At 40.7% G+C, this 15,522-nt stretch overlaps 1 protein-coding gene across 2 annotated transcripts; it reads right to left on the reverse strand.

Moving 5' to 3' along the window:
- Positions 1–472: 472 nt before the first annotated feature.
- Positions 473–14,573, reverse strand: pkma (pyruvate kinase M1/2a). 2 transcript variants are annotated; one of them, XM_026378130.1, is made up of 11 exons: positions 14,428–14,573; positions 9,587–9,771; positions 9,021–9,112; positions 6,623–6,754; positions 6,326–6,512; positions 5,927–6,197; positions 5,689–5,839; positions 5,338–5,490; positions 3,056–3,222; positions 1,905–2,086; positions 473–1,766 (listed from the first exon to the last, which is right to left on the reverse strand). In XM_026378130.1, exons 2-11 carry the CDS (start codon positions 9,741–9,743, stop codon positions 1,660–1,662), a joined length of 1,599 nt encoding a protein of 532 aa, XP_026233915.1. In that variant the 5' UTR covers positions 9,744–9,771; positions 14,428–14,573; the 3' UTR covers positions 473–1,659. The 2 variants fall into 2 exon arrangements, with proteins under 2 accessions (XP_026233915.1, XP_026233914.1); XM_026378129.1 differs by lacking the exon at positions 3,056–3,222 and adding an exon at positions 3,645–3,811.
- Between the last annotated feature and the right edge of the window lie 949 nt (positions 14,574–15,522).

The raw sequence follows: 15,522 nt of genomic DNA on the forward strand, positions 1-15,522 counted from the left end.
TAACACAATAACTAAAACGGGTCAAAGTTTGAATGGAGTTCTGAATGGTCAGAGACATTATTCCACTTGTTACTCTTCAACACAAGGTGGCATCAGAAACACTAAATCTTAATGTTGTTCAGTGTGTTTACAGACAGAACAATACACTGTGTTTATTCTTTTTCTCATGTAGGACTGAAGCAGAGTCCAGTTGTGTGTCATGCTGACTCTCTCCTGCTGGCTGAGATGATTTGCTTCTTTAGTTCATGAGTTCTGATCACATGGACATGTCTAAGCTGCAAATTCATTATGCACCAATCCTCAGTATTAGTAGACACTGTATATTGAACAGGTCCATTATAATTTACCAGAATCTTTGTTAATTAGTACCACCCGTACACCACAATGGACTCATGGTATTATACTAAAAAAAAAATAATAAATTACTCATTGTCAAAAAACAGAAACAAAATAAAAATCAGCCACGCAGAGGTAAGACAGGTGCTCAGCTCTTTTATTGATGGAAATCCAGTCTTATAGGACAGCTCAGTACACCAGCTAGACATTATAATACCCCTTTACGTTTAGTTAGTTCTTACAATCTAAAGCTTGTTAGACACACAGAGACAGCTACAGTGGGTCACTGACGTAAAAGGAAGGAGACAAGCAAAGGAGTTCTAACCATAACCCACCAGAACTGAGAGCGACATGGTTTCACCCCTGAATCAGCCCACTCTGTGAGAAAAAAAGTGCTCATTCATATCAACTTCAGTGAAACACATATAATTCAGTGCCAATTTAGATATAATTCAAAGGCAAATAAACTTAATATTCTTTATGACTCATCTAATATACATAATACAGCAACTAGTTCAAACACCTCTGGAGTGGACATCCACAACTAACATTTCTCTGTAGTTAGACAAAATATTAGTGGTACTGCATGTCCCAACACAAAACTACACCATACACAAAAGTCAAGTATAATATAGAATGTAACATTGTGTGGAGTAGATGGAGGAGTGCAACACTTACAGAAACACCTCAATACAGTGAAAGCTGGTATTTTAAACATCATACAAGCAGCAGTACAGGAGGATCTGTTTGGGTGGAGTGGTGGTGCCGAGGCTGCGCTGTAGGAGGAGCCCTTAGAGTTAGGATGCCACTTCTTTGTTCATTCAGTCGGAAGAGGAGTGTGAGTATTTAACTGTTTCAAGGTGCTCTATTGAGCTCGGTCTGCTTTGCCACCAGCCCCACCTAAACACGAGCCGCTATGCACATGCACACAGACCAGGATGCATTCACTCTTAGACTGGGTCACTTTTTACAAGTATTTGAGTGAATAAATACAGCAGTTTCTGGTCACGGTGTATTAATCTGAGGCCCTGAAGACTGGTTTGACTGAGAAACGATGCAAAAGGAATGGAGGAAAAAAAGAATAAGTGGAAATGTACGGAACAAGGCTCCACTCCCACCCAAAACAGCTCCCAGGCTACAGAGGCTATACTCTATAGTTTTTTTTTTATTATTTTTATTTATGTCCTACATGCTAAGTAGTTCAGGGTTTGAGTCTGTGAGCTGGGGAGTGTTGGATGAGAAGGTCTGTGAGCAGGAGCGGAGTGTGGAAAGCTATGAAAGATAGATGAATGTAGAAGAAGAAAGCACAGCCCTGTTGGGTGTTCAGGGCACCAAAATCACACGCATGGTGTTGGTGTAACCGGATCCTGGACGCCAGCCGGTCAAGACAATGACAACGTCCCCCTCTTTGAAGAAGCCTCTGGCTTTGCCTGGAAATTAAACATAAAAATGTACCTTCTGTTTATTTGATGCATTACGTCTTCAGTGTTCCATTTTAGATTTAGTATAACCTGCCTCACATCAGCATGTCGACTTGTTTCTCTGCACTTAACTTCATCAAGCCTTACCCATGTCCATGGCAAAGTTGACACGCAAGTCGACATCCTCGGCCCACACATCGTTGGCGGGGGTAGTATACAGGACAGGGAAGATGCCGCGGTACAGGTGAGCTTGGCGAGCTGTCTGCGCATTACGGGTCACAGCGATGATGGGGGCACGGGGCCTGTACCTGGACAGCAGGTGGGCGGACCTGCACAAACACAGAAACACACAGCTGAGCACCTATATGACCTCACTTCTTTCACATTCTGAGTATTCTCCTTTATTACTACCTCTAATCTGATGACGAATGACCAAAGAATTAGAATTGGATTGGGAGATGGCAAAACAAATTGAATGCTAAGATACTACAACAGCTGTCTGATCTTGGTTCTGACAGAAAAAAGGCTCAATTATCTTTGCAGCATGCTGAATAGTAAACAGAGATGTAGATATGCATTCACAAGCAGAGAGGTAACTATTACATTGAACTGAAAAATGTTTTAGCTTGAAGTTATTAACTGTAATTCTTTAAACATGTAAATTAACTCATGTATAGATTCTTAGAAGAAGAAATTCATTGTGATTAACAACTCTGCAAACAGAAGTGTGTCTGCTGATGTTCTGATGGATTTACACTTCTCAGGATAAGCAGAGCTCCACTATAATGATGATACCGATACTAAATTTCAAAATATTAAATTAACAAGATCCCTTAACGAGAATAAGAAAAAAATCTGGGTGGATTGTGTCAACATGACAGTCCTGAGAAGTCAAATCAGTCAAAATAAATGACAACACTTCTGTTGTACCGTGGGTGTGCAGAGGCTTTGGATCAGGGTCAGTAGCTCAATCTAAATGTCCAAACAGTCTTTGATGAGCATTGCTGTTTACCCAGTGAAGCTTCTGGACTGTCTCAGTGTGAAACCAACGTTTTGTAAGGCTACACAGCTGCAGATTGGTGGACATTTGGATTGAGTTATTGATTTTCACTCGTAAAAATCAGTTCAAATCTCCACCCTATGTAACAGTGCATGACAGACACACAACCACACCAAATTAAAGGAGAAGGGATTTGTTGGAGCACATTAGATGCTGGAGGGAGAATCAGGAGCTGTACATGTGTTTGGCAGCACCTTACCTTACCTTCTGTGATCAGTTCTATCCTTCACGTTCTTACCTCCCAGTCTTTGTGAGAACAATGATGGCACTAGCGCAACACTTGAAGGATGACTCAACGGCTCCGACAGCTACAGCCTCGGAAGGGTCCCTGGTCACTTGGGAGTGTCTTCTCAGCTCCTCAAACAGTTGTCTGTGGAAGATGGCCGCCTCGGCCTCTCGTGCTATCTGAGTCCAGAAGGACCGTGAGGGAAGGGTGGGGGAGTTACTCTCAATCACACACACTCTGACACACTGAGTCATTCACACTCTGGGAGTTGCTGGCAAAAGCCGATCTAGACTTCTAGTTTAGTTGTTTAGGAAGTGATGGCTCAATGGTTCCGTCATTCACGGTCCCAGGTACTGTAGCAAATTAAGAGTGGCCCAAAACTCTCAGGAGGAGGATTACGAATAATGGGTTAATGTATAAACCTCTATTTTTTACTCCAGAGTTTTCACATGGGTAAAATCAACCAGTAGTCTAGTTATGGCGTTTGTCAGACTGTCCCAGTTACTACCTCTGTCCCTCCCTGTCTGTCCCTACTCTACCTACATCAGAGTACTGATATCAGTGTCCTTCTCGACGTGCCAGGACCTGATAGCCCGCCTACCTTCCAGAGCCTGTGAGCACAATGACCGCAGAGGCTAAGCTCTTAAAGGAGGCTTCGACAGCGCCGATTGCAATAGCCTCAGCGGGGTCTTTGCAGTAAGGAGTGGAACGACGCAGGTCCTCAAACACCTGCCGGTGGAACATGGCAGCCTCGGCTTCACGAGCGATCTGGCACAAGTAAGGGTAAGATTCATCAAGCAAAGGCATTCCCACACCAGATACACGCATCGAAAATGAAGAACATAGATGGAAAAATAAAACAATGTAAAAGAGGCATAGGAATGGACAGACAGCCAATAGAAGAGTTAAGCTGTGCAGTGATTGGGGTGAAACTTGGAAAACGTCAACATTGAAAACGTATATAAAATTTTACAACCAACATTTACATGATATTAAATGTAAATTAATAGAATACAACTTTGGTGAAGGAAACTAGTGCTGAAATAACTCATTCAGCCTCAAACATTAAAGCTAATAACAATGAGATTAAAGGACAGAGCTGAGATTAATAAGAAAATAAATTCCTTAAAAACTAAACAAACAAAGAAACTACTAAAAACTAATAAACTATTGAGAAACCTGACGTGTGAATAGAGACTTAAAAATCAGCTGGCGGTTAAGATGCCACACACTGCACACAAAATCAAAGAGATGGTTAAAAACAGTAAGTAGGAATGAATAAAAAAGTATTACTGAAATACCAAGACCGAAATAAATAAGAAAAAGACTGATGATCGATAGCAGAAGTGAAGCAGTGAACCTGGGAGTTTAGCTAAGGAAGGCCTGAACAGCAAAAGACAGGCAAGACAGTGTAAGCGGGACTATCCAACTGTTCAGTTCACAGTCTGAGGTCTAAAATCTTTACATGTATTTTACTGGTCTCTGTCTTCTGTCCCTGACTGAAAAAGCCCCAGTGTAGAAAAATGACAGAGTTTGAAACCACCTAAACCTGCTATCCCTATACCGTTTCCATTTCACAAATATTGTTGCTATTCAGGAATATAGTTTATAAGTACATACTATATGCTGTGACTCTTACATGCACTGTAAATCCTTGTTGGCAAAAGTGACCATAGCGTGTTAGGCATGGAGCCGTAACAGATTAAGAAATAGTAAAGAAGAGCAGCCACAGTGAAATGGTTCGATGAAGAGGTGCAAGCGACAAGCCTTTACATTTTTAAGCTTGCTCAAGGTCCAGCAGAGGTGAAGCATTTCAAAACGGCAATACGGTTAGAGCCAATAGGGTGGGGATGCACAAATAATGCAGCACCAACTTCGGGAATTGTCAGTATTGTTATTTAATTCTCACATTTTTAAAGGTGCTCAATTATTGTTGAGACTAAAATCCACTGAATATCTAAACTGGAAAGAGGTGGATAGATAACAGGCACATCCAGTTGGCTGAACACTCCTGACACTTTTAGAAGCTGTTGGGCCAAGTGGATGTAAAGAGCATTATTAGTAAACTGAATAAGAAGAGAAAGTGTGATCTCCCAGTAGTTTTTTCTTTCTCCCTCCCTTTCTATAATATTTATGCAGCTTAATATTTATGCATAAATTAATTGTATGTCACGTAATATCATGTAAATATAATTGATTTTAACAATCAATAAGCCTTATAAAAACTCTTTATGCTTTAATTTATTTTAGGATAATACGTTTACCATTATTATGTACAATATACAGTAACTCACCATGTGCTGTGTGCGAACTGCCTCCAGAGGGTAGTCTCCTTTAGCGGTCTCTCCACTCAGCATGATGCAGTCAGCACCATCCAGCACAGCGTTGGCTACGTCGCTACCCTCAGCACGGGTGGGTCTAGGTTTCTTGATCATGCTCTCCAGCATCTGGATTATATTCATGCAGAACGGTTCAGAAGATAACAAATCATAATGTAATAGCCTTTTCAGTGGCACAGTTAAAAGTAAGGTGGTCTTTTTTTAACAAGACTGAATTGAGACTTCACATTTACAATGATGCACTGGTCTTTATAACTATAGAAATTCAGCTTGAGAAATGCAGCATTGCATTTGCCATTTTCTGACCTGAGTAGCACATGTGATTGGCTTGCCAGCTCTGTTGCAGCGACCAATCATCATCTTCTGAGCTAAGAAGACCTTTTCTGTGGGGATCTCGATTCCCAAGTCACCACGAGCAACCATGATGCCATCACTGGCCTCCATGATCTCATCGAATCTGCAGACATAATATTCCAAACTATTTAAAATTTCAAAATTAAAAAAATAAAAATAAGTTAAATAATAAATGAAACATCATCCACACCTGCGTACACCCTCATGGTTCTCAAGCTTGCTGATGATTTTAATGTTTTTGCCTTTCTCCCCCAGCACTGCTCTGACAGCGTGCACATCTGCTGCTTTGCGGATAAAGGAGGCGAAGACCATGTCGACTCCCTGGTCCACACCAAACTGCAGGTCCTGGATGTCCTTGTCTGAAACAGCAGGCAGGTCTACAGCAGCACCAGGGAGGTTCACTCCCTTCTTACTTCCCAGGGTGCCACCGTTCTCAATCTCACACACGAGGAAATCCGAACCTGGAAAACAAGGACAGACTGAAGAGCGCAATTCTAAAGCTGTGTTTCCTAAACCTTCTAGTGGGTGACAGGTGATTTATTGGGGCTGACATTTATTTACTGTATTTGTCTGTGTTTCCTCCACTCACCAATTTCCTTGACCTGCAGGGATATGAGTCCATCATCAATGTAGATCTTGCTGCCAATCTCCACCACTTTGGTAATGTTCTTGTAGTCCAGCCACAGGATCTCATCGCTGCAGTTGTTCTGGTAGGCATCGTCCAACGTGATCTTGATTGTGTTGCCCTTTTTCAGCTCCACCTCAGCGGTGCCACTCTGAGAAATCATTAATAGACAGTTTTACTGTTTGTGATTGTCAACAATACCTAATACAACCATCCTAAAGTCTACTCTTTTAAGAACAGTAACAGGTGATGTCAACTCACTCCCCGGATGAGGCCAGTCCTGATCTCTGGGCCCTTGGTGTCCAGGGCAATGCCGATAGGCCTGTATTGGATACTGCCAGGCTCGAAGCTCTCACATGCCTCACGAACATTCTTGATGGTCTCTGCATGGTACTGTAGAAAGGAAGATAAGATAACACTTCATTATATATTTAAGTATATATTATATACTTCCTGTTTATTTATACGAAGAGTATGGCATCACATTTAGACTGTCACCAGAGTATGTGCCCAAGCCTGATCCTAATAAAACCTGTAACTCATAAACTCTTTATCTCCAGTTCTCCCTTCTAGGACACGAACTGGACATTACAGTTTGGCAGCAGCAACGACATCCGAGTTACTTAATATTTTTTGCTCACATAAAAATCATGCCAGTGCAATTAAAAAGCCCAGTTGACCTGATATCTCACAAGTCATAAAAATCAGGCATCCTGTCAGCATCCTCACACGGTCTTACACACCTCTCGATCACGCTGACTGACATGTTAAATGCACCTGAGCCATCTGGGTGCACCAACCAGGATAACTGAGGGCCTCAAGCTAAAATGCCTTTTAAATTACAGTCATTAAATAAGAGAGACGATAAATGACAGCGTACTATACAGAGTTGTAATAATATCTAAATAGGCAAACACCATCTGCAAGGACTGAAATGTTCATTACCTTAAGTATCTATTGTTAGTAAGTCAGCTGAAAACATTTCTCAAGAGGAAATTCCACAGTGAAGTTGGTGGGAACGACAGACAAACCTAAACAATATAAATCTTATCACAATTAAAAGTATAAATGGACTACAAAGAGAATCGAGAATAATCATTACTTGTATGGTGTGATATTGCTTAAAGCATAAACAATGTGACAACTGCATTTGAAAAGAGACACAGGTGGTGACCTTGGCTTAAAGAAATGCTGTGGGAAATGCTAGCAGAGTACTGTCATCCAATACAGTCACCCCTTAGTACAAACTAATAAACACACGGCTTATGTTGCCCATCTGGGTAACTAGAGTTTTGAAGTAATAAGTGGCAGATAATCACATTGGCTGCCTGATGACGCATGAGCTACACTAAACTCAATGCACTATGACTAAAAGAAAACCTGGAAATTGACCTAATCCAAGTTGCCAAAACACAAAAATTATAATTAGGATTGGGTGTCACATAGTCTATTAGGAAATGCAGCTTCAGAAAGTTGAAATATCATGGTGTCACATCAGAAATAAATATAAGGATGCTATTTTGTCAGCACAGTGCTGCAGAGTTTTAGTAATTAAGTAGATTGACTATGTGTGTTTGGAGTCTCACACACACACACACACCTTAAGAGTCTAGGCCTTCTGCCCTCCGAGGAGATAAAGGACAGGCAGGAAGCTATATTCGTATTTTTAGTTCCAAGTCAACAAAGCTCCGTTTTCCAGACTGACCTTCGATCGTGCTCAAACAGCTAGACTCACACAACCCACTGATACTTTTCACACCTTTAAAATTTATGCCTCATGCATGACAAAACACCTATGACCCATGTTGATAATTGTTGATTAGACAACCTGTCTGGATTATTTGATTGTCCATGGCTGCAGAGCTTGAAGGGTAGAGTAAAGTTGGCAAGATTCAGCTGATCTGGATTAACTTCCTCTTTACAGTGTATAAGCTGGTGAAAGTCAGCCAGTTTCCCCTTCTCCTGGTTTCCATTTTCTTAATTTGTTGGTTGTATTTTAGTTTAGCTGGTTTAGGGCATGAAAGCAACTCACCGGCATTTGTATAAATATGATCATGCATATGGCTGTCTTGTTCAGTGGAGAGACCAGGAGATGTCCTAACTTTTGGTTTTTAGATGAGATCTTGTACCAATTTTTGACAAGAACATTAGCTAATTTTGTATTTAGGATAAATATACCTGGGTGCATGTAGGTGAAATCTGTTGGTATAAATCACTTTACATATCTGCCCTCCACACTCCAAGACAAGTACACAGCAACAACCATACAGGCCATGTGTCTGTATGACACACAAACTCTACTCCAGAGTAAGTCAGGACTACTGTTTTTCCCCATTCATGCTACTTAATTTTGTCTTGCAGAGTGAGCTAGGCTGATTACAGTGATTGTCCATTGTAACTATTGTTGATTATCTTCTTTCTTACATAGTTATTATAAGCTTGGAGTTGCTAAACCTGAGTGAAAAGCTAATAAAAATAGAGAAAAGAAAAGTAAAGATTGCAATAGACTGATATCAATCAGTGACATTCCCTGATAAAGCACAAAAACCATATTTAATGGAAACTATTGCACAATCCAACGTGACTTAACTATCTTGTGGTGGTTTGCTGTACCTGCTCTGCTCATTTACACAGTACAAAGAGCTGTGGAAAGACCCACCTCGTGTGTGCCATGGGAGAAGTTCAAGCGAGCAATGTTCATTCCAGACTTGATCATCTCCTTCAGCATATCCACAGATCGAGAGGCTGGCCCTATTAGAAGGAACAAACATTTTTTATTTTAACTCCTAAAATTAAATCAACTAGACCACATGCATTGTTTCAGTTTCTGTGTAGTGATTCTCCTTGTTTAGTCCAGTTTTACTTAAAATTGGTTTAGAAAGACATATATATTTCCATATGAATAAAGACTTTTGATCAGATGTGTTCATTTTTAGAAGTAGTTATTAAAATTAAAATTTCAAGCACAGTTTGATTGAATATGTGCACTGGAACTATCTCAAAAGACATGAAGTTATAATAGTGATCTAAAAGTGGAGCAAAATAATCTTGATCATTTTCTGCATCTATAGCAACCCCATGTCTAATCAATTAAACTGGCAATTTTGCTGAATTGTTTATCATTTTTCTTGAGGGATGCACTACTAAAATCCCAGAAGGGAACATATATTTATTGAAGTTAGTGTAAAAGTAGAGGTGTTTCTGTCTTTGAGAAGGCAAACCAACCAATGGTGCAGATGATGCCAGTGTTGCGTGCAGTGGTGGGCTCAGAGTCGATGTCCAGCAGGCACATGTGCTCCAGGAAGGTGTCAGCCATGGCAGCATTGAGCTGCTGTGTCTGGATGAAGGCAGAGCCCATGTCTACACTTTTTGACTGAGGCATATTGATCACTGGTTCAACTGGAGAAGTCCTGCAGGAAAAAGTGAAAACAAGAGTTTGTTTAGACAACACAACGAAGACAACTAACAGCTTTTTTCCACTGTTCAGCATACTAAGTGGAAGCCACATTATAAATTGACAAACTTTATGTGGCTTTTAAAATGGAGTAAGACCTTTGGACAGTGGATAGCTATACGATTCTTAGTCACCAACCCTAAAGACAATAAAGATTAGGCTTATGAAATGTATGTAGTGTAGGCTACTTTTAACAAGCCATGTCTCTTGCTGAGTTATGATTTAGCCGGTGGGCACAGTAAATATTATCATTTATTTATATAGTGAATAAATGCAAGCTAATTACAATTAGAGAGAAAAAAAAAACAAAAGACAAAAACACTCCAGGTTTGGATAATTGTATTTGGTTCACAATAATGTTAATGAATAAATGTTAAGCTGAAGTGTTAACAGACTAGCTATTGCTAATACTTGCGCTGCACTGCTTTATTCAGCCACTGCACCATGCTGCACATTCTGTTCCTCCCCACCCACTTCTTTCTGAGTCATTTTGAAGCTTGTCTAAAGGACTGGAATTGCCGTGCTTTCATCACATCTTTTTAGCCAGAAAAGAGAAAATGAATTGTCATGCGCACATGGTGCATGAAATGTGTGCCTAGCTTGAGACACTTCCTCCCCCCCCCCCCCTTCAGTATACTGATGACTGAATTATGCAATGTGCTGCTTAACCTTATTCTCATCCACATAAAGGCATGTTTGAACAAAATGCTGATAAAGTAGGTGCATTTGTGCAGGCTGTAACATACCCTGTCTATAACAAATTATTTTGCCTCTCGTAGGGCTCTGGTTGCTGTGGTTCCATAACTGCACGTCAACAAACTGAAGCAGAAATGCATGGCTGAACAGGGAATTACTGATGTGATATGAACTATTTGTAATTAGTCATGAGGTACGTATATGATTTGGCCACCTCACCAAGAACCTCAACCTTTTTAATTTGATCCTGGCTTTATCAAATATTAATTCATTAGCACAAAGACCTAGCTGGATGTGGGGTTGGAGTGCATGATATCAACGTTTTGTACTTAAAAATATTTTTGCATCAATGTGCTACAATATGGCATAGCATAACAAATATCAAGTTTATGCTTTTTTTTTTTTTCAGAGCATGAAGCAAAGGAAGCAGTTAGTAGTGGATACCAATAGCTATGTGAACCTTGAAAATGTAATGACTGCCATTGTCCAGGGGAGAGATCAGGTTCCCTCTGTATAGAGTATACAAAGAACACTCTCACTGGTTGCTGCTGATGATTCAAATATTCTAAATTGAGACATTCAGTATCAATTGTAACAGAAAGAAATTCATCTTTGATTCAGTGCCTGCACTATGATCCATGACAGGCACTGAACACACCAACTGTAGCTTCTTAGTCCCATCTATAACAGACAAGGCTGCAAAGCCTGATTCTTTACTTGAAGAAGGCAGTTGGAAAATGGAGGATGGAAGATTTTTTGCACGTGTAGGTGATCCATCGTCAACTGCAACACATTCATAGTGAACTATCACAGTCTCTCAGGGGAAAATCTTTCAGATTTAACACAAGTCGTCTGACTTCTTCTTATTCATCACATCCTGATTACACATGCAGCATGGTGGGGGATTCCAGGCAGATCTACTATACCAACAGGCGCCACCGACTGATGATATAACTTTTGAGTCAATGGGGCACACCAGTGCTGTACGTGAGCAGAGTCACATCCCACTACTGCAACTCACAACCACAAAAAGGCAGCAGGCAGACCTTAGAGTGGGCTGAACCATGGGGAAAGACTGTAGGGGAGGGGGGGCCTGGAAAATTTTAACATGTTCCTCACTATTTCTTCTTATTTCTATTTTCTGACAAAAAAGAATTTAAATGTTTGCGCTGCAGTAATATGGAGACATTTGATTAAGAATTTAACTGAAGAAAAAAATGGCTAATGCAGCAGCTTAATATGCTAATAGAAGCCATTTAGTGAAACATTTTAATAAACTGATTGCACAGGGTTGCTTGATAGAAATCTCACAACTTCAGAGTTTAGTGTAATACTAAAGGCATTGCAAAACTGACGGTTATAATTTCTAAACTGAAAAGAGAAGTAAATTTGTCTTTGGGATAGGTGGATATTGAATTTTAGAAAGTTCCCCTTAAAACTTATTTTCTAGCTAGAGCACATACACCCACGACAAACCTGTTACATTATTATTTATACAGTAAATATTATCTGCAGCAATAGATCATTTGTCTTCTAATACTACCCTGGTTGGGCTCAAGCCACATATTGTTTTGTTTGTTTAATGCTGCCTATATTCTCAGGTGACATGTTTACGGAGCAATAATCACTGGCAAGAGAAAGATGTCCTCCAGATAAAACCTTTGAAGCACATCTAACTCCAATCTCTTCCCAAAACATCTATCTTTATAATACAGTCTTAGTCACAATTTCCTTCTGTACTTTTAAGCAATTTCATTGATTCATGATTTACAAAATATGGCTGTGCAATCAGGGCTAATCCAAGTTCCCTCACAGAACAAGCAGATAGTTTCTATCAATCACACTCACCACTTGCATGTTGCACTACATACCCCCAGTATATGTTCCTGTTCCTGTTCCTTCTGGGGACACACAGGCACGTCACTGCCACTGACCTCCACAACAACCCCAGAGTGTTGTAGTCTGTAATACCAATCAGCGAACGATTCCCCACAACTGTAGTCAAAGCAGAGCTGGCTGCAGCAGTGCGTATAAACATGTAGGACACTTTCAGGAGCTCAAGAGTAAATCCCTTCAATAAGGATAAGGGACATGGAGACTGCCTGCTGCGGCTGGGCAGCCTCCATGACCTAACACAATGTATGTACATGAGACTTACTCCACAACACCCCAGAGTACTGACTCCCCAATGCAACTACCAGCCTATGTCATACAACGCTCCAAGCCTAAAAACAGAATCTTGGCTAATAATAACACATGCAGTGTCTGTTTGTTGAAATCTAATACCTGAAATGTACAGTGGCACTTAGACTACATAGGCCTGTAACGTGAACTAGGCCTATGAACGTCAGAGCAAATCTGAGAGATCCTGCATGAGTTAGGATGCTGTACATGATTAGATTAATACACAGAAGTTTTCTCTGTGCAGCCATGCATGTATGCAGTGGCACAGGTATATCCTTTAATAGGCAGTGTCCAACCCCACGGTTCTACATAGCAGTATGGAGACACTACAGTACATGAGAGCCTACTTCCCATTAAAGAGACTCTGAGAACATCCCTTTGTTGATCTCACCAGAGTTAACACTTGGCATTATGACCTGAATGGTCCTTTGGGATAACAACTCCATTTTCTTCAAAGGACCTTGAGCTGGGAAGGACATTACATCTACTGTGTCGGCAAATTTTGATTATTCACATTAGCAGCATGCTAAAGCTCATGCCGTCCATACAGCAGGCCCTCCTCACGTTTAGTAATAAACCCTGTAGATGCATTACTATTTAAAATGCATCATAAACGACGCCCTACCACAGTCTGCTCACATTTTTCAGCCGATTTGGGAACAGGTTGATGAAGAGGCCATTGTAATCCTATGCAAAGGATGAACCAGTCAGGCCTTTCACACAGATAGCTCAAAGTCATAACTACTTACAGCCTGGATAGACAGGATGAGAGCTGCCTTATTCTCGTGTATCTAGTATCTACACGACATATTACCTGTGGCACCACTGCAGCAGGCCACTGCAGTCCTTCAGCCAGGGCAATGTGCATATTTACAACTACATCTGTCCATCTATATATCATAAACTAATGATGATGATCTTCAACAGTCCTGATAAGGTTTCGGATTATTTTGATGCATTAGTTGCACGAAAGATGGAGGAAAGGATTAACGTGACAGTTGTAGCCACTGACACCTACTGCCATGTCAAGTAATACGATAACGTCCGAGTTTATTTAAGTAGGGGGGTTTAGCTCTAGTACATTTCTGCCATCAGTTTAATTTATTTTAATTTTATTCTGTTTAATACTGTGTGGACGATGCGCTAAAGGTCACGTTCTCATCCTGCGTCACATTTTCCTAAGCTCTGAGACGTCACCGAGGCTGACCAATGGGAGGCCGAGATGCCGCAGCGGCCACACCCACAACAAGCGGCAACAGGAAGCGATTCTTCAACGTTCAACACTTTACGAGGCACATTTTTATTAATAATTGTAGATTTAACAACTGCATTGTGCAACAAAACAAGCCTACAGCGTGTTGAAAACAAACCGCTTCCTGGTAAATGAGAAAATCTAATAAGTTCATCCATCCATTTAGCCGCATTTTCAAATCACATCGTTATTTTACACATACTTAACCTTAGCCAGCAGAGCAATGTTAGTAAATTAACCATGACCCTACCTGGTGCATTGGTAATGACATATAGACAATTTCGATATAAAAAGTTAAGCAGTAAAGAGCAGATAGGCCACTAATTACCGAATGACACATCCCCCGACTTAACAGCTCGCAGGATGTGGCTACAAAAATTGTACATGAATAACAAGGTTTAGAAGACAATAAAAGTGATCTATAAATCATCAAGTGACTTAAAAGGACTGAAACACAACCAAGATGTTGAGGATACCCACCTTTGGCCTCTGGAAGTGCTTGTATCGATGTAACTGGCGTTACACTGAGACAGATCAGCTCAAGGTGATCTCTCTAGTCTCACTCTGCGGAACTACTTTGTAGGGATGCTGAGACATATCCATCCGAGATTATATGGTCAAATTACACATTAAACACTGCTTTAAGGCACGGATTTCTAATCGGATTATTTCTCATCTAGTAAACATGACCTTTGTTTTAGTATTAGTCATAAGGAAAGTCAGAAAACGATAAAAATTGAAAACGACGCGGAAGGATACGTGGAAACAGTGGCAGCGCTTGGTAAAGTTTGAGAACCAATCAGAGGGCAGCAGCGGCAGAGCGTGCAGGTCGACATGTGACTGCTGTGGTTTCCTGTAAAGACGCAGCCTTTTGGTTTTGATGGCTAGCTTTGTGTTTTGTTTAACTTCATACGTGTTTTAACAGCCATGTAACACATACTGGGAGGTGTGCAGTGCAACACGAGTGATATGTCATGATGCCTGTACGTTTGTGGCAACATCATCGTGCGGATGAATCATCGCCTGCCGAGGTGGTTCATGGGAAGCACGAACAAACGTGTTGCATCTTCTGGTTACTGCGTCTTAAACCAGTGGATGTCAGCCGTGGTACTCGAGAGAGCCACTGTGCTGATTGTTTTCCAACCATCCCTGCACTTGCAGCTGCTGATCCAGGTGATCAGCTGTGGGTTTGACAGGTCCGGGAGAGTTGTTGAACAAGCAGGACAGTGTGCGTTGAGGACCAGGGTTGTGAAGTTATGAAGAGGTTGTCCACCATTTCTATTTAATTCCTAAATGTCCTTATAAAATGTATTGCCATAAGGGCTTCAGTGGAGCACAGCCAGTGAACGGATGTTCACTAGGAGGGATCTATTGATGTGCTGTTAAATTGTTATCTTACTGTAGCAATGCCTCCATCTAGTGATGGGAAATTATAAAACACTTTTAGAGGCTTTCCAATTTCCAAGTTCTCAGCGATATTGCTAATGTCATACCACTGAACAAAATACTACTACTACTACAAATACATCTACTATACCAGTTCTATATTATTACTTTTTAGTATATTAAAAAATA

Source organism: Anabas testudineus, chromosome 3 (genome assembly GCF_900324465.2).
Source record: "Anabas testudineus chromosome 3, fAnaTes1.2, whole genome shotgun sequence".
NCBI lineage: Eukaryota > Metazoa > Chordata > Actinopteri > Anabantiformes > Anabantidae > Anabas > Anabas testudineus.